Raw genomic sequence first — 20,870 nt, 5'->3', positions numbered from 1 at the left:
TTGTCCTTCAGGAGTAGGGATTAATAAATTCCCAGGTAAACAAAAGCTGAGGGATTTTTATTACCACTAGACCGGTGCCTCAAAAAGGCTACTTTCATTTCAGTTTGAAATGAAAGGATGCTAGACAGTAACTTGAAGGTATATATAGATTTTTTAAAAATCTCCAGTAAAAGTAAATGAAATGAGTATTACTTTAATTTTTTTGTAACTGCATTTTTTCTGTTATTGAAAAGACACAAGCTTAAAAATAATTATAAAGCTTTGTCATTAGCTACATAAGGTATGAAGATGCAACTTGTAACATCAATAACATAGGGTAGTGCAAAGCAAATTGAGTAGAGATTTTATATGTGGTTAAAGTAAAGCTTATGTTAATTAATATTAGATTATTATGTCAGGATGTCCTATATAATCTCCAGGGTAACCAAAATGAAATTGTCTATAGAATATATGTAAAGGAGGAGTGCCTGTGTGGCTCAGTCAGTTAAGTGCATCTGACTCTTGATTTCAGCTCAGGTCATGATCTCACAGTTCATGAGATTAAGCACCGTGTCTGGCTCTGCACTGACAGCATGGAGCCTGCTTGGGATTCTCTCTCACTTTCTCTCTCTCTGTACACCCCCTGATCATGGGTGCTTTCTCTCTCAAAATAAATAAATAAATAAACTTAAAAATAAAGAATATACATAAAGGAAATGAGAAGAGAATCAAAATATCTCACAAAAAAGTCAGCTAAACAGAAAAGAAAAAGATAGGGTAAATGAAGGAACAAAAGGCTATAGGACATACAGAAAACAGCAAAAAGAAAGAAGCCTTTCCTTATTCATGACCACTTTAAATATAAATAGATTTGGTGTGCCTGGATGGCTCAGTTGGTTAAGCACCCAACTCTTGATTTCGACTCAGGTCATGATCCCAGGATCATGAGATCATGCCTTGCATTGGGCTCTGTGCTGGATATGGAACCTGCTTAAGACTCTCTTGCTCTCTCTCTCTCTCTCTCTCTCTATATATATATATATATATATATATTTCTCTCTCTTTCTCTCCCCCTCCCTCACTCTCTCTACAATAAATAAATAAATAAATAGATCATACATGATAGATAGATAGATAGATGATAGATAAAGAATACAAATAGATTAAACTCTTCACACAAGAGCTAAAGATTGGAAAAATGGATAAAAAACAAAACAGGATCCATCTATATGCTATTTATGAAAGACTCACTTTAGTTCTAAAGACATAATAAATTTAAAGTGAAAGGATATAAAAATGTATATTCTATACATATAGTAATGAAAAGAGAGCTGAGGTGGCTATACTAATATGAGATTAAATAGACTTTAGGTCAAAGACTACACTAAGACAAAAAAAATACTGTATATTGATGATAAAAGTCAATTGTCCAAGATTTGATGGTTATAAACATATATACATGAGACATCAGAATTTCAAATATATACAGAATTGAAATGAGAATTATAAAGTTCTACAATAATAAAAAAAAATATGAGATGCTGGGAAGCAATGTTAAGAGGGAAATTTATACCTGTAGACATATACATTGAAAAGAAGAATCGAATTATCCTAGTTTCCTATCGTAGGGAACTAAAAAAAGAAAAGTAAATAAAAATGAAAGCTAGCACAAAGAAGCAAATAATAAATAGTAGAGTAGAGATAGAAAAAATATAGAGTACTAATGCTATGTAGAAAAATCAATGAAATGAAAATTTGGTCCTTTGAAAAGATCAACTAAGTGGACAAATCTTTAGTTAGACCAAGAAAAAATAAAGAAGACTCAAATAACAAAAATCAGGAATGAAAAGGAGAACATTAGTACCAATTTTACAAAATATAAAGATTTTCAAGTGAATACTATGAAAAATTATATGCCAATAAATGAGATAACCTGGATGAAATGGACGAATTTATAGAAACATGCAAAACTGATATATAAACAAAGAAAATATGAACAGACTTACAATTACTGTAGCAATTGAATCAGTAACTTAAAACAAAACAAAACAAAACAAAACAGAAACAAACCAGCCTTGGACCAAATGGCTTCACTGGTGCATTTTACCAAATATGCAAAGAAGAATTACCCCCAGTTAAATCAAGTGAAGAATTAACCCACAAAAAGTCAAACTCTTCCCAAAAACTGATGAGGACAAAATGCTTCCTTACTCATTCTATGAAGCCAACATTACCCTGACACCAAAGCCAGAAAAAACACTATAAGAAAACCACAGATCAATAACCCTTATTAATATTAATGCAGAAATCCCCCCCAAAATTACTAGCAAGCTGGATTCAGCAACACATGCCTTGATAAAGTGGTACTTATTCCTGGAATGCAAGTATGGGTCAACATAGGAAAATAACATTAAAAAAAAAATGAAAAGAAAAAAAAACATATTTCAATTGATGCAGAAAAGTACTTAACAAAATTGAACACCCTTTTATGATAAAAATGTGCAAAGAAGTAGAAATTGATGGCAACTCCCTCACATGATAAGGAACATACATTAAAAACTTCCAATTAAATTCCTATTCATTTGTGAAAAGCTGAAATCTTTTCCCTTAATATCAGTAACAAGGATGTTTACTTATGCTATATCTGTTTTAATTGGAAAAGGAGTAAATTTGTCTTCAGAAAATATGATTTTATGTAGAAACCTAGAGATTTCATGCAACACCTCCCCCTAACCTGTTCTTCTAAAAAATGAATTCAACAAGACTACACATTTCAAAATCAACATATAAAAAACCAGTTGCAGAGAGACCTGGGAAGATGGCAGTGTAGGAGGACACTGGGCTCACCTCGTCCTGCTGATTGCTTAGATCCCACCCACATCTGCTTAATAACCCAGAAAACTGCCAAAAGACTACCACAAAGGACTCTCCAGAGCCAAGCTTAGATAAGAGGCCCACAGAAGAGGGTAGGAAGGGTGGAGAGGTGGTGCATGCTACATGGACTGGCAGGAGGGAGCCAGGGTGGTTGAGGCATAGCCCACCTGGCAAGGCAGAGCCCCTGAAAGTCTGGCTTGCAAAAGCAGAGGCGCTGAACTCTGTGAGTTCTGACAACCAGCGGGACTTAATATCTGGAATTTTAAAAGTCAACAGCTCTGCTCTTGGAGAGCGTGGAGGCTAAGAGGATGCCAGGAGGGAGAGTTGTTGAGCCCCAGAAAACAGAGCTCAGCTTGGCTGGGGAACAAGGCATGCAAGCGCCATCTCTCTCTCCCATTCCCCAGCCGAAATTCCAAAGGGAACCAGTTCCAGTCACAAAACTTGCTTGCACCAAGCAAATGCCCACAACAGTGCTTCTGTGGATCCATCCCTCGGACAGGCCTGCCTCCCTCCCGGTGCTGCAGGGCCCCTCCTTCAGGGGACCACCAACTGCAAAGCTAGCTAAGCCTTCCTCTCCCACCCCTGTGCACCTTGGGGATCCACCCCGTCTAATACATCCTTGGCCAGATCCCATCGAGACAGCACCACAAGCCTGGCAGTGTGCAAGCAGCCGAGACAGGGGCCACACCACTCCGCAGTGAGTCCTGCCCCTGGGACAGAGGAAGATAAGGTACACACCAGTCTTACTGTGTCCCCAGCAGTGGACTGGGGGCAGACATTGGGTCTGAATATGGCCCCACCCACCGACACAAGTTTCTCCTGACAGAGCAGGGGAAGTGCCCTGAGTTTAGGGCTACTAAGGGAATACCCAAAATGATGAAATGGAAGAATTCTCCTCAAAAGAAACTCCAGGAAGTAGCAACAGCTAATGAATTAATCAAAAACTATTTAAGCAATATAATGGAATAAGAATTTAGAATAATAGTCATACAGTTAATTGCTGGGCTTGAAAAAAGCATACAGGACAGCAGAGAATCTATTGCTACAGAGATCAAGGGACTAAAAAATAGTCATGAGGAACTATAAACTGCTATAAATGAGGTACAAAATAAAATAGAGCCAGACATAGGATGGATTGAAGAGGCAAAGGAGAGAATAAATGAATCAGAAGATAAAATTATGGAAAAAGAGGAAGCTGAGAAGAGAGATGAAAAATCCAGGAGTATGAGAGGAGAATTAGAGAACTAAGTGATGCAATCAAACAGAACAATATCCAAACCATAGGAATTCCAGAAGAAGAAGAGAGAGAGAAAAGAGCTGTAGGGGTACTTGAACAAATCATAGCTGAGAACTTCCCTGAGCTGGGGAACGAAAAAGGCATTGAAATCCAAGAGACACAGAGAACTCCCTTCAGAGGTAACTTGAATCGATCTTCTGCATGACATATCATAGTGAAACTGGCAAAAGAGAAAATTCTGAAAGCAGCTAGGGATAAACAGACTCTTAACTTACAAAGGTAAGCTCATAAGAGTAGGGACAGACCTATCTACTGAAACTTGGCAGGCAAGAAAGGAATGGCAGGAAATCTTCAATGTGATGAACAGAAAAAAATATGCAGCCGAGAATCCTTTATCCAGCAAGTCTGTCATTCAGAATAGAAGGAGAGATAAAGATTTTCCCTAACAAACAAAAATGGAAAGAATTCATCACCACTAAACCAGCCCTACAAGAGATCCTAAGGGGGACTCTGTGAGTGAAATGTTGCAAGGACCACAAAGTACCAAAAACATCACTACATGCATGAAACCTACAGACATCACAATGACTTTAAACCCATATCTTTCAATAATAACACTTAATGTAAATGGACTAAATGTTCCAATAAAAAGACATAGGGTATCATACTGGATAAAAAAAAAAAACAAGACCCATCTATTTGCTGTCTACAAGAGACTCATTTTAGACCTGAGGACACCTTCAGATTTAATGTGAGAGAATGGAGAACTATCTATCATGCTACTGGAAGTCAAAAGAAAGCTGGAGTAGCCATACTTATATCAGACAAACTAGACTTTAAATTAAAGGCTGTAACAAGAGATGAAGAAAAGCATTATGTAATAATTACAGGGTCCATCCATCAGGAAGAGCTAACAATTATAAATGTCTATGTGCCGAATATGGGAGCCCCCAAATATATAAAAACAATTAATCACAAACATAAGCAACCTTATTGATTAGAATGTGGTAATTGCAGGGGACTTTAATACCCCACTTACAACAATGGATAGATCATCTAGACACAGCATCAATAAAGAAATAAGGGCCCTGAATGATACATTGTATAAGATGGAATTGACAGATATATTTAGAACTCTGCATCTCAAAGCAACAAAATATACTTTCTTCCTGAGCGCACATGGAACATTCTCCAAGATAGATTACACACTGGGTCACAAAACAGCCCTTCATAAGTATAAAAGAATTGAGATCATACCATGCACACTTTCAGACCACAAGGCTATGAAACTTGAAATCAACAACAGGAAAAGTCTGGAAAACTTCCAAAAGCATGGAGGCTAAAGAACACCCTACTAAAGAATGAATGGGTCAACCAGGCAATTAGAGAAGAAATTAAAAAGTATATGGAAACAAACGAAAGTGAAAATACAACAATCCAAACGCTTTGGGATGCAGCTAAGGCAGTCCTGAGAGGAAAATACATTGCAATCCAGGCCAATCTCAAGAAACAGGAAAAACCCCAAATACAAAATCTAGCAGGACACCTAAAGGAACTAGAAGCAGAACAGCCCAGAGACCCCAAACCCAGCAGAAGAAGAGAAATAATAAAGTCAGAGCAGAAATAAGCAATATAGAATCTAAAAAAACCTGTAGAGCAGATCAATGTAACCAAGAGTTGGTTTTTTGAAAAAATAAACAAAAAAACCTTAGTCAGTCTTCTCAAAAAGAAAAGGGAGATGACCCAAATAGATAAAATCATGAATTAAAATGGAATCATTACAACCAATCCCTCAGAAATACAAGCAATTATCAAGGAATACTATGAAAAATTATATGCCAACAAACTGGACAACCTGGAAGAAATGGACAAATTCCTAAACACCCACACACTTCCAAAACTCAAACAGCAATAAATAGAAAACCTGAACAGACCCACAACTAGCGAAGATATTGAATCAGTTATCAAAAATCTCCCAACAAATAAGAGTCCAGGACCAGATGGCTTCCCAGGGGAATTCTACCAGACATTTAAAGCAGAGATAATACCTATCCTTCTCAAGCCCTTCCAAAAAAATAGAAAGGGAAGGAACACTTCCAGACTCATTCTATGAAGCCAGCATTAATTTGACTCCCAAAGCAGACGGAGACCAGCAAAAAAAAAAAAAAAAAGGAGAAATACAGGCCAATATCCCTGATGAATATGGATGCACAAATTCTCAGCAAGATACTAGCAAATCTAATTCAACAGAATATAAAAAGAATTATTCACCAAGATCAAGTGGGATTCATTCCTGAGCTGCAGAGCTGATTCAACATTTGCAAATCAATCAATGTGACACATCACATTAATTAAAAGAAAAGATAAATCCATATGATCCTGTCAATTCATGCAGAAAAAGTATTTGACAAAATTCAGCATCCTTTCTTAATAAAAATCCTCGAGAGAGTCGGGATAGTAGGAACATGGATAAACATCATAAAAGCCATTTATGAAAAGCCCACAGCTAATCTCATCCTCAATGGGGGAAAACTGAGAGCTTTCCCCCTGAGATCAGGAACACGACAGGGATGTCCACTCTCACACTGTCGTTTAGCATAGTGTTGGAAGTTCTAGCATCAGCAATCAGACAACAAAAGGAAATCAAATGCATCAAAGTTGGGAAAAATGAAGCTAAGCTTTCACTTTTTTGCAAATGGCATGATATTATGCATGGAAAACCCAATAGATTCCACCAAAAGTCTGCTAGAACTGATACCTGAATTCAGCAAATTTTCAGGATACAAAATTAATGTAAAGAAATCAGTTGCATTCTTATACACCAATAGTGAAGCAACAGAAAGATAAATAAATAAACTGATCCCATTCACAGTTGCACCAGGAATCATAAAATACCTAGGAATAAACCTAACCAAAGATGTAAAAGATGTTTATGCTAAAACTATAGAAAGCTTATGAAGGAAATTGAAGAAGATACAAAGAAATGGAAAAACATTTCGTGCTCATGGATTGGAAGGGTAGATATTGTTAAAATGTCAATACTCCCCAACGCTATCTACACATTCAATGCAATCCCAATCAAAATTACACCAGCATTCTTCTTGAAGCTAGAACAAGCAATCCTGAAATTTGTATGGAACCACAAAAGACGATGAATAGCCATTGTAATATTGAAGAAGAAGACCAAAGCAGGAGGCATCACAATCCCAGACTTCAGCCTCATTACAAAGCTGTAATGATCAAGACAGCATGGTATTGGCACAAAAAGACACAGAAACCAATGGAACAGAATACAGACCCCAGAATTGGACCCACAAATGTATGCCCAACTAATCTTTGACAAAACAGGAAATACTATCCAATGGAAAAAAGACAGTCTCTTTAACCAATGGTGCTGGGAGAACGGGACAGCAATATGGAGAAGAATGAAACTAGACCACTTTCTTATACCATTCTCAAAAATAAACTCAAAATGGATGAAGGACCTGAATGTGAGATAGGAAACCATCAAAACCCTAGAGGAGAAAGCAGGAAAAACCCTCTCTGACCTCAGCCACAGCAATTTCTTACTTGACACATCTCCAAACGCAAGGGGATTAAAAGCAAAAATGAACTATTGGGACCTCATGAAGATGAAAAGCTTCTTCACTACAAAGGAAACAATCAACAAAACTAAAAGGCAAATGACTGAATGGGAAAAGATATTTGCAAATGACATATTGGACAAAGGTCTAGTACACAAAGTCTATAAAGAACTCACCAAACTCCACACCCGAAAACAAGTAATCCAGTGAAGAAATGAGCAGAAAACATGAATGGACACTTCTCTAAAGAAGACATCTAGATGGCCAACAGGCACATGAAAAGATGCTCAATGTCGCTCCTCATCAGGGAAATACAAATCAAAACCACACTCAGATATCACCTCATGCCAGTCAGAGTGGCTACATTCCAGCCACTCTGGAAAACAATGTGGAGGTTCCTCAAAAAATTAAAAATAGATCTGCCCTATGACCCACCAATAGCACTGCTAGCAATTTCCCCAAGGGACACAGGAGTGCTGATGCATAGGGGCACTTGTACCCCAATGTTTATAGCAGCATTTTCAACAATAGCCAAATTATTGACAGAGTCTAAATGTCCATCAAATGATGAATGGATAAAGAAATGGTGGTTTATATACAATGGAATACTACTTGGCAGTGAGAAAGAATGAAATATGGCCTTTTGTAGCAACATGGATGGAACTGGAAAGTGTTATGCTAAGTGAAATAAGTCACACAGAGAAAGACAAATACCATATGTTTTCACTCTTATGTGTATCCTGAGAAACTTACCAGAAGACCATGGGGAAGGGAAAGGAGAAAAAAAAAGTTACAGAGAAGGAAGGAGGCAGACCATAAGAGAGCTTAAAAACTGAGAATAAACTGAGGGTTGATGGGGGGGTGGGAGTGGAGGGGAAAGTGAGTGATGGGCATTGAGCAGGGCACCTGTTGGGATGAGCACTGGGTGTTGTATGGAAACCAAGTTGACAATAAATTTCACATAAAAATAGTAAATAAATACCAGTTGCATTTCTATATGTTAAAAATGAGCAATCGAAACAGGAAATTAAGAAAACAATTCCATTTAAATTAGCATCTGAAAGAATGAAATACTTAGGGATAAATTTAATGATGGAGGCAAAAGACTCATACACTAAAACTATAAAACATTGCTGAAGGAATTTAAAGAATACATAATTAAATGGAAGATATCTTGTATTCATTGATTGGAAGACTTGGTATTGTTAAGATGAAAATACAACCTAAAGTGATCTACAGATTCAGTGCAATCCCCATCAAAATCCCAATTCCTTTTTTCTGTAACATGGAAAACCCCATTCTAAAATTCATGCAGAATTATGGAACCCCAGATATCCAAAACAATCTTGAGAAAGAAGATCAGAAATGGACGTCTCGCATTTACTGATTCAAAACTTACTACAAAGCCCTGGTAATCAAAACAGTGTAATACTGGCATAATAATATACACACTGGCCAGTTGAATAAAATACAGTTCAAAATAAACTTTTACGTATATGATCAAATGATTTTTGACATGGGTAGCAAGAGAATTCAATGGATAAAAGACAGGATACTTAATAAATAGTGCTGGAAAAGCTAAATATCCACATGTAAGAGTGAAGTTGCATGCTTATACCAGAGACAAAAATGAGCTCAGAATGGATCATAGATGTAAATGTGAGAGATAAAGGTGTAAAAGTCTTAGGAAAAGATGGGAAAAGCTTCATGACATTAGATTTGGCAATGATTTCTTGGATACGGCATTGAAGTGCAGGCAACAAGAACAACAACACAATATAAATTGGACTATAGCAGAGAATTCTGTGCATCAAAGAACACAGTCAACAGGCTGAGAAGACAACCAGTGGAATGGGAGAAAATATTTGCAAACTGTATATCTGATATGGGTACTTAATATTCAGATTATGTACAGAACTCCTGCAAGTCAACAACAACAACAAAAAATCAAGCAGTTTAAAAATAGCCAAAGGACTTGAACACACTATTTATCCAAAGAAGATATACAAATGGCCACTTAGCATGTGAAAAGATACCTAACATTACTAGTCACGAAGGGAATGGATATCAAAACCACATTGAGATACCATTTCACACCCATTAGGATGGCTATTACTTAAAAAAAGAAAAAGAAAAGAAAAGAAGTGTTGGCAAACTTACAGAGTAATTGGAATCCTTATGCATTGTTGGTGGAATATAAAACAGTTCAGACTCTGTGGAAAGCAATGTGACTATTTTTTTGAAAAATTAAACATAGAATTATTATACAGTCCAGTAATTCCAATTCTAGGTATATACCAAAAGAAACAAAAGCAGTGACTCAAACAGATAGTTGTACACCAACATTCACAGCAGCATTATTTACAATAGCTAAAAGTTTGAAACAAACCAAATGTGCATTAACATATGAATAAACAAAATGCAGTATATCATACAATTGAATATTATTTAGCTTTAAAAAGATGTGAAATGCTGATATATGCTACAACAAAGATGAACTTTGAAAACATCGTAAATTAACTAAGCCTGGCACAAAAGGACAAATATTAAATGATTCTACTTATGAGAGATACCTAGACTAAGTAAATTTATAGAGAAAGTAGAATAGAGGTTACCAGGTCCCAAGGGAAGGGGAGAATAGGGAGTTAGTGTTTGATGGGTACAGAGTTTTCTGTTTGAGATGATGAAAAACTTCTGGAGATGGATGGTCGTAATGGTTGCACAGCAATATGAATGTACTTTCCAGTAAACTGTCACTTAAAAATGGTGCAAATGGTAAGTTTTACATATATTTTAAAAATAATTCTTTATTGTTTCATGTTTAATTCTACTAACTGTTGACTTGTATGCTATTTGTTTTTGCTCTGTTTGTCTAATAAAGCTGTTTCATACCCATTTTCTGTCCTTTACCTATCATCTTCTTTTTTCAAAGCTTTGTCTTCTTCCTCTGCCCTTAGGAAGGTTCTACAAGTTTGCCTTCTCCCTTCCATTTTATTGTCCCCAGACCAGCAGCAGCACCATCATCTAGGAAATTCAGAACTGCAGACCTTCTGTTCAGAATCTGCATTTTAACAAAACCCCTCTGTGATTTGTATGCCCATTAAAGTTTTAGAAGTCATCTACATCATTAAATTATTTTCAGCTATGTCAAGCCTACTGTCTCTGTCTTCAGTATAAATATCAATTCAGTGCCTATGGCTGGGAATCCTAACCTTCTTTTCTTAGCTTTACAGAATCTTTCTATGCCTTTATCTCAGGTTCTTCTTTCCCTGTCTCCCTGTTTTTGTTCTAAAGAGAGCACATATGCATTCATGCCTTTTGACTACTAGACATACATCTTCCAAATATTCCAAGTTTCATTTTCAATGCTTCCACACTTTTCATATAACACCTCTTTGTTTTATTCACGGTTATGCTTATGTAGGCTATATCCTAGACACAAATTGATTTTCTAGTGAGACTATGGATATGGTGACCCTCATGTCCTTCAGCCTCATTCTCACCTTGGAAGCCTTAACCTCTTAGGGTATAAATCTGAAAAATTGGTTAATGTGCTCCATTTGTTATGCCTAATTGCATTCATTCAGAGTAGGACCTCCCTTCTGACTGCTGGGTTAACTGACTAAGCCTTGAAGTCAGGTGTAATGTATGGTAATTTGAATAGAGTCTAGAATGATATCTTGTACTCTAGCATGCATGGTTTCCAAGCCCTGTGGATATCTGCCTTTAGCACCAATGACTTTTCTTTGAGCTCATGAGCTATATGTATTTGTCTGTGTTCCCCAACCACTTTCAACCAGAGAGTTGTATCTTTTAAAGCTATATAGAAAGACAGAGGGAAAGAGGGACTGGATGTTTAGGTTATGGGGCAAGGCCAGACCACTCATTCTGTCTGGCTAATGCTATTCTTCTAGCCCTTTCCAGGGGAACTCACTGTAGTCATGAAGATGTTCTAAAATCTGTACTGTCTGATATAGTAGTCTCCAGCCATATGTGACTGCTGAGCACTTCAAATGTGACTAGTGCATCAGAGGAACTGAATTTTCAACTTTTATTTAATTTTAATTAATTTAAAGTTTAAATGTAAAATAATCACATGTATTAGTGCCTACCATTTTTGAACAACATACTTCTAGATGTGAAGCTCTGCCAAGTGACATAACCACATCCAGATAATTAGGGAGTACTTTCCTGGTTCTTTCAAATTGGTTCCTCCCTTCCTCTTCAGAGGGTTGAGCTTGTAGTATTCTCCTCAAGAACTTCCTCAATCATCCATTTTGACAGTTCTGTTCTTGGCAGATGATTAAGGATCTGGCATAGACTTTTCTGTTCATTTTGGTTTTCAATTCAGCACTATTACCAGTTTTGGCCTTCGTGTTGCTTTATCACCATATGGTTTGAAAATCAAGAAGAGATACATAAGGACCTGTCTCATTTTCCTGATATGACTACTCATTTCAACAAAATTGATATTTTTAAAATGATAGTGGTTTTATACTGAAACATAGAGATAAATAATCCTGTTTTAGAAAAATGCTGTCTACTAAGGGCTTTGCTATCCTATCTCACTCTTGAGAAGTATCAGGTTGTGATTTCCATTTTGTATAAGAGAATTTATGCTTTTCTATGTATGTTATTATCTTGGTTGATTGTTATATCTCTTATCTATTGCTACAATGCTGCTGTGTAACAAACAGCTAGAAAGTCTCAATGCCAGATGATAATAAGTGCTCATTGCCTGTGTGTCTGTGTGATTAATGAACATCTCTGCTCATCCTGGCTGGCTTATTCACAGACCTGGGGGTGGGTGGTCTCTACAAGGGATTAATGGGCACCTCCATACTTCTCCACTTGGCCATTCTCCATCTAAGACCAGTGGACTCATTTGGGCATGGTTTTCTCACAACAAAGGCAGAATCACAAAAGGAGACTGGAAACAGAGTGCCTCTTGGGAGCTAAGCTTGAGACTGGCACATTGTCACTTCCACATATTCTGGCAGACAAAGTGAGTCACAATTTGGCCCTCATTCAGGAGGTGGGCAGACAGCTTCTTTTTAGTGAGGAGAATTTCAAATGACATGGCTAAGAGCATGGATATTTGGAAGCAAGGAAAGAATGGGACTGCCAACATCAATTTAACCCAAAAACTTTCCCAGCAACATGCTAAGGAGTCTGCATAGCAAAGGCTTTTGGGCAGAGCTATGTACTTTATTAAATTTTTTGTAAAACAAAAATTGGAATAACTTAAATGTTGGTTTATTCCTTGTGTTTTCTCCACATTGAATAGTAAGCACTTGCTTTAGAATAATACATAGTCAGTTTGAGTTATTTGACTTAGGCCCTTAACCCTAGCATCTGAGTTCCTATTCCTGGAAAAATGCCTGATGAACTTGGTATATGGAGAACCAGGAAGAAGAAGACTATGAGTTACCATAGAGCTGTTGTAAATGGCTAAATGGCTACCTGTAAAGCACTAGTCCAGATGGGCTGCTATCCCATGACCATAGACACAGCAATTGCCCAGAGTTCACAGGCATTTAGGCATCCCAAGTGCAAGCCAGAGGTTACACAGGAGGTGATTCTAACTTGCTCCTAGGTCCTGTTAGTTTAACAAGATTGTGATCAGAGAGCCAGGATTCCACTGATGGCTTCATTTTGCTGTGATCATCACTGCAGTGGAGGCCATAAAACTCATGCACATCAACATTGGCCTGCTAAGAATTCATTCTACAGCAGAAAGATTCACAGATACCACTTGGCTATTAACACAGGGGGTGTCCCCCAGGCATCTTGACAAATGAGCCCATGGAGCTCTCAGTGAGTCAGTAATTGTGCAGGGCCAGGGCTCTTGCTTGGAGTGCTTGAGAGAGGGCAGGTTGCCTCTTACACTTAGATTTGGGGGATTAAATCCAAGAAAGGTTAAGATATTTCTTTCTCTTTCCACTTCTTAAGTTCCATGCTGTGTGCTTATGCCTGGTCCCCATATCTTCAAAGTCATTTTTTTGTTCAATGAGTATTTATGGGACACCTACTGTGTGCATGCAAGGAACTATTTCAGGCATTGAGGAGATGGTCACCAACAGGAGAGACAAGGCCCTGCTCTCAGACTCGCCTGAGGAAGTAAAAGCGACCTGCAAATCAACGAATAGATGGGTGCTCCAATTGTAATGAAAACATTAAGATGGGAGTAATGAGAGGAGAGGTAGCTGGGGCTGAGGTACTTTAGTTCTGGTAGGGCTCTGAGAATGCCAGTCAAGGACATTTTCATCTCTGTTCTGTCTGGTATATACCATGAACCTAAAAGATTAGTACAAGTTGATAAAGAGATTGTGTGCATTACCTAAATGATTCACTATATGTAACGATCCCAGACTCTGCCTATAGTCCACCTTTCCCAGCAGCATTGGCAAGGAGGGCTTTTGTACCTTGGCTGACAAGTGAATATTTCAAGTAAATGTTTGTGGTATTTAGTGTCATGATCAACAAACAAAAACATTTCCACAGCAGCTTCTCCACGTGGTCTGCGGAGAATTCTGCATTTGTGCAATGACATGAAGAGTTTGCATCTGCCCTTATTATTTTCAATTGGTGAAAATTTAAAAATGGAAGTGCTGACACCAAAGTACAGCTCATAATCTTAATGTAATTGAGACAAAGTGAAAACCTTGCAACATGCTAAAAGCCATGGGTCTCTTGACTCAGGCTTCCTCACTCAGCTGTGCAGGCAAACGACACACAGGGATAGTTTATAGATGGTGTTCAAAGATGACACTTATCACATAATAGAATTTTAAATTTACTGGGGATAACGCTCCTCATATAAACTTTGAGTTTATTCCTTGGATTTTCATACTCTTGACTATGAAACACATCTTTAGGAATATATCACTTATAAAAGCAGGACTACCTACTAAATTCTACCCTATTCCACAATGGGTTAAATATCACTATTGTTACTGCACGTGTAGCATGTAGAATATTTACTATCTTCCTTTACATATTGTATTTACAACTTGCCATATATATGATAAGAATATTACATGTATGTATATGATCTCTCTCTGTGTATATATTATATATGTATACTTTCTGTGTATATATTTTAGATATGTATATGTGTATTTATATATATAATTACAAATTTCTCTACCTCCTTTGATCTTCAACAAGAACCACACACCATGAGTAGCCTTTTAAAATGTTGAATATACAGTATGTCATACTTTAGGGCAGAAGAGATGTTAAAGAGGTAGTATAGGATTCTGTCTGCTTGGATCTGAATTCTGTATCTGTCTTCCAGCAGCATTGTTAATGTGGTCAAGTTATTTAATGTTTCCTAGCCTTGGTTTGTTTATCTTTCAAATGAAAATGGTAATAACACCTTCATAATATGGTTATTAATTAAATGCATGAGTGTTCAAGGGCTGAGCATAGAGATGGGTACAAAGTAAACTCTCGACCAATGTTACATAAAGTACAGATACGACAGCATGCTGTTCTGAGCCCCGAGATAATAAATCAAAATCCTTTTCTGTAGCATTTCCTAGTCTTCTATCCATCACTTCTCAACTTCTCCATCTTTTTTTTTTTTTAATTTCTGTTTTCAGCACGCTCGAAGTGTGACTATTTGTGAAGAAAGTACATATTGAATGGTAGACACTTTTTCTGTCACTTGGCTACCATCTTTCTCTCTCTCTCTTTTTTTTTTTTTATCAAAAGCATAAATTGCAGCCTTAGACACTCTAAGCACTGTTCTCTCTCAATTAGAAAACAAAAAAGAAACAATGACACTTCCAAAAGAGTATCTACTGAAGAGTAATAATGCAAAACTCCTTAGCCAGTGATGTTTCTCACTGACCCTACCACTATTCCTTAGAAATGGTAGTGGAATTCTCAGATTACAGAGGGTTGTGGAAATGGAGCTAGATATTGGTTAAATTCTCCTCTCAGGACAAATAAAGTTTATTGAGGAAAATATGAAAAGTTGTGGGTAGAGGTTGGGGGTTATGCAAATGGAATTCAGTAACTGTGGCTTCCCTGCCTTTGTTCTATTCTCATTAACTAGGCTTGAGGCCTCAGTTCTGAGTATTCAAATTCCCTTCCATAGTTTCTGCAAAGCCTCAGGCCTCAAAATTTGGCCAATTCATGCAAAAAGTTCACTCCCCTAGCAGTCATGAATTTAGCCCAACTTGGAAGAAGGTTTTGTGGCTCAGGGAGAGGTTTTGGAGTGTTGCACTCTTCTTGATTCCTCTTCCCACCCCTCCTTTCCCTTTTTTTACCTTTCTGTCCCAGTAGCACACAGACCTCTTTCCTTCATGTGTCATCCCTATGCTTACTTTTTGTACCATGAGTAGGCACTCATGTCATACTTTTCATCATAAAAGGGTTTTCTCTGTTATTTGTTCCATAAGGAGAAGAGTAGTAATACATATTTTTACCTTATTCTTCAAGTAAATTAGGAAAAGGGCTCCATTTTATAGGCAGTATTATACCAGAATGATAAGACGAGACAACAGGTATACTGGATACTGAATACCCTTTTATAGATTCTTCCAACATCATGTTCCCCTTCCAGTAATGCCCATGAAACACACTACATAATGTCACAATAAGTGTGAGTCTCTAAACAATCTGGATATGTTTGTGTTCCTGTTTGTATCGGTGACACTGAGAATAAGAAAAACAAAATTGTAATCTCAATTATTGGCCCTTTCAAGTGAATAGGTACCAAAATATGTAGGAACTTAAAAACTTGAATATTTCCAGTAGAGATGTTTTTCCTTTCATCATAAAATTCATAATTTTAACAGAAATTTATTCTAATTTTGCCTTATAGACATCTTGTATGGATGTTGGGTTGTCAATATGCCATAAAACATGCCAGAATTTAAGTGTGAGGCTGGTTCTTCAGTTGTCTAGAAAGTCAGATGCTATGGAAAAATATACCAAAGAGCTAGGTGTTGACTTTGGATTATAGAATGTTATCCACTCCTTAGAATGATAATTGAAAGTGTTATGACATTTGGAAAGGACACACTTTCACCATTGGTATGGGCTTTATAGCATATGTCTCCATAGCACTTGCATACTATTTGTAGAGAATAATTTAGTATTTATCCATAATTGCCAAATATGTTGACATTTTCCCTCACTGTTCTTTTTGGCCATTGAAGAGTAGAACTTTTCTCAACCTGCTTCTTATCCATATGCTAATAGAAGGACATATTTTACTACTTCACTTATGTTAAATGAGACTAGCCCAACAGAATTGGCACATGCCTGGTGTTTTACTGGTGTTTTGATTAAGATCTGCTGATAGGAACAGAACTTTATCATGTAGCCCAAAATAGAACATTCATATGGAAGGCTATCTAGAGAAAGCTTAGTACTGGGCTTCAAGAAAGGTGGAACATGGAAGGTGGTTGGGAATTCAAGGTAACTCTAGGAATCTCAGGAAGAGACATTCTTACTTCTTCATTCTTCTGATCCACCATCTAATGGCTATAATGAAGGCTGGAAGTTACACATTCCACATAATTTATAAAAATGCTCTTCCTTCAAATATGTAGTACATGCCCTGCACGGCCATGTTCTGTGATCCAGCCATAGTGACCACTATTTCCTCAACCATCTACTCTCTGCATTTTCTCTACCTCTATTATTCTTTCTCATGCCTCACTCTCCAATTTCAAAATGACATCAAAATCCTCTAATTCATGAACTTGCAAGGTCAGCTCTGTTCTTGCCCTGTCTTTAATTTACTTCCATGTAAGAGAATTCCTTTAGCTCCATTCTGCCTTTTAACTCAAGGCCACATCATAGATTCTTGATCAAGTAATGGTTCAGTCATCTGTAACTGTGGTGAAGAAGGGGTGGGATTCTAGAGAAAAAGAGTATAAAATATAGTGGCTGAATTGCATTTCAACTGAGGCTTTGTGTAGGTTGGTTTTCCTAAAATGAAGCTGTAGACAGAGTTGGAAAATAACCTGACATTTCTAGAAGTGTTGTCTCTTAATGTACAGTTGATTTAACCATTGCATGGTGGAGGTTTAACTGTCCTTGGACAGTTAATGATATAAATTCTTTCCATGGCTGCAGATGACCTTAAGGAAAGCTAACCAACTCAATTTTCATTCATAATTAATAACCAAATATTTTCTTTGAAAAGATATATGATCTCATGGTGAGAAACTCTGAATCATTAGGATCCAGCCCAAAAGACAACTATAATAAAATAGGATCAAGCAGAAGCTTGGCTGAGAGTTCCAAAGTGCAGCCTATGAATCTGTAGCTACATAGACATTCACATGGAAAATCAAAGAATTCAATCTTGATCTAATCAGTGATGTTCCTGCACATACGTTTTTTCTGTGCTATAAAACTGTGCTATAAAAATTGAAGACCAAAGTTTCCTTAGAAACACCTTCCTCTGCTGTTGATTATCCAAAGTCAACATGAGTAGTTTTAAGAGATTTAAAGTTTTTATATTGCTTTTCTTGATAAAGCTGGACTATAGGATACTGAAAAGTTATTCATTCAGTGCACATTATGAAATATGTTCAATCAGGTGTACTTTGAGGAAAGGATGCCCTACATGGGCATTACTCATTGTTTAGCTGGAAGCAGTTTCTCTGCTACATTTTCTCATACCATGTTTAATATATGCCTTCATCTGTGTATTTCAGAATCACCACAACCGCAGCATGCATGATGGACTTGAGAAGATACCCCTTGGATGAGCAGAACTGCACGCTGGAAATTGAAAGCTGTGGGTATCTGTACTTCTTTTTCATTCACTGTATTTTAGGTGTTGTCATTATTTGGCATCTTTTCCAAGGCATATATAATTTTCTTGCCATAGTTTTTAACTATCTTAAATACAGGAGGGTTAATCCTCCACTCCACAAATTTAACTGTCATGAGAGAGACAGAAACAGAGACAGAGAGACAGAGACAGAAACAGAGACAGAGACTCAGTATAAAAAAGTTATCCTGTCTAATCTGATTAAGAGAGTCTGCTTGGTGTGCTGAAATATAAGAAAGCAAGCTCTCCTCACCTTGATCCATTCAGTGAGAAGAGAAAAAACACTGAGATGCAATTTTCTCACAATATGCTTCATCACACATGAGTGGCTCTACTCCTGGGAACCTGGGCAGTTGGAGTAAAACTCATTTCCCATCAGGAACTCAGCTTTACAAGCAAGCTATTCCTGCATTTTGGCAATTTTCTCAATTTTAAGAGATTCAGATGCCTTATTGGTATTTCGGTGTTGAATACGTTTTTTTGTGAGGGATGAAAACTGCATCTTTATTATCTAATAAACAAGTGTCCCTCCTGCTACCTGAACTACATCTCCTGGCATATCCAGGTGTTGCTGTTGCTGTTGTTACTTATCCTGGTCTATCATAGACTGGTTTATAATTAGTCTCAGTTAGGTTTAGTCTTGTCAGATTTCTTTAGGGGGAAGGCAAATGACTGCAGTGTTACTGATGCATTTGTGGTGAGAAGTGAGTGTCATTGTGAGCAACCATACTGGGAAGTTGCGCTGGGTGTACACATGTTTTCATCCTGTATAGAACTGACCCCACTGTGCACCTCATTTCGACAGTATATCACTGTCAACTTTTCTGAGACCCATGCTTTCAGAAAGTGGGGGACATGAAATCATGTCAAGTGATGCATAATGGAATCATCTGGGGAGATTTAGCATGGAGGACAGAAAGCTCAGTGGAAAAATGATGATTTCCCAGTAATTGAAGGTTTATCTTAGAAGTCAAGTGGATTCTGTATGGCCGGAAGGCATAACTCCCAGTGAGGTGATGGAAATTTCAGGAAGGCAAATTTGGGACCTAAGTAAGGAAGCAGCTCCTACTCCAAATCTCTGAACACATACTGAGTAGCCTCAGAGGGTGCAGCTTCTGTTACTGTGATGTTTGAACTGAGGGGGAGAATGGGTAGGACGGTCTGTTATCAACTTCCTCAGGAAGTGAGGAATAATCTTTCACTTCGGAGCCATTAGAGAAAATCCATAGTTAAAGCATTTGAGTGGAAGAAAGGATTTTCTTGTGACCTGACTACACACATATACAAATGTTTTTATTTAAGTCAAGATGGAAATGTGAGGAAGTGTGAGCCCCCACACAAGGGGAAGGGACACACTACTGGGCACAGTATGCAGTCTGAGCTGCAGCCAGAAGACCAGTGGTGCCAGGCTGGGTGAGCAAGAGAAAGAGAGTGGATGTACTCACAATACATACAGGGTCCAGTTCTGTAGTTTCTTCACATCCTTGTAAGGACTTTGGATTTATTTCACTAATTGTATTGGGAAACATTTGAGAGATTTAAGCAGAAGAGTGGCTTGATAAGATGTGTGTGTTATGAACTGTTGTCATGATTGCCAGATGTGAATGGAATGTAAGGAAGTCAGAAAGAAGGGAGGAGACAAAAGTTGTAACCACCAGATCCAAGGAGAGAAGGCAGCAGATGGGACAAGGGAGATGACATTTGCCATGGAGAGCAGTCATGCCCATAGCTTTGGCCTATTGTCAAATATTGAGTGTCTGCCTTACATTGTATTACACATTCAAATTAAAAAAAAGTCTGTTATACTGATAGGATATTTTTCTCTAGGTCTAAGTTTTAATCAACCTTACTAACAAAGTTAACTTAATTCTGTAGAAGACTCTTGGGTGGTGCCAGAAACATCAGATTTGATTGTCCTATTGCCTCATTCTGAAGAAGCATTGATTGATTTATTACAAGGTGAACAATGTACACTTATGCTAAGAGCTGGGCTTGGAGCTATAATCTGGGTAATAAATACTACCCTTTCTAAACTCCAATAGTATCCCAACCAAATGCATTTCTAAAGATGGCAGACCTCATAGCCAGAAACGTCTGATGAAGCCATATAAAAATACCAAGGAGGACCCTACTTTGCCCTGAAATTTTCTAATGCTATCAAACTTCAACATGTTAAATTCACCCTCAGTGTTTTAACTTTATCATAGTTTTTGAGAGGAGTTGCTTTTCCAGAATTCCTTATACTTGAGGTTTAATTTTTTTCTTACAACCATCTTCTGCAGTGCTGTTAATATATATTTTAAATTCATTTCTATGCAACATCCAGTCCAACTCTATGATTAGGCTTTGCAAACAGAATTCTGGTGAGAGCATTCAGTCTCCCCAGCTCCTC

General features: G+C 37.5%; 1 protein-coding gene across 2 annotated transcripts in view; it reads left to right on the top strand.

The window, feature by feature from the left end:
* GABRB3 (gamma-aminobutyric acid type A receptor subunit beta3) overlaps window positions 1-20,870 on the top strand; it is a 243,031-nt gene that overhangs the window by 185,624 nt on the left and 36,537 nt on the right. For both annotated transcript variants that reach the window (XM_060617915.2, XM_060617914.2), the window contains exon 5: window positions 18,360-18,442. In XM_060617915.2, the coding sequence (XP_060473898.1) occupies window positions 18,360-18,442 (83 nt within the window). The remainder of the gene's footprint in view (window positions 1-18,359; window positions 18,443-20,870) is intronic.

This window comes from Panthera onca, chromosome B3, assembly GCF_046562875.1.
Source record: "Panthera onca isolate mPanOnc1 chromosome B3, mPanOnc1 haplotype 2, whole genome shotgun sequence".
Classification (NCBI taxonomy): Eukaryota; Metazoa; Chordata; class Mammalia; order Carnivora; family Felidae; genus Panthera; species Panthera onca.
The sequence above is the reverse complement of the archived record's forward strand: the minus strand, read 5'-3'. Positions and strand labels throughout refer to the sequence as shown.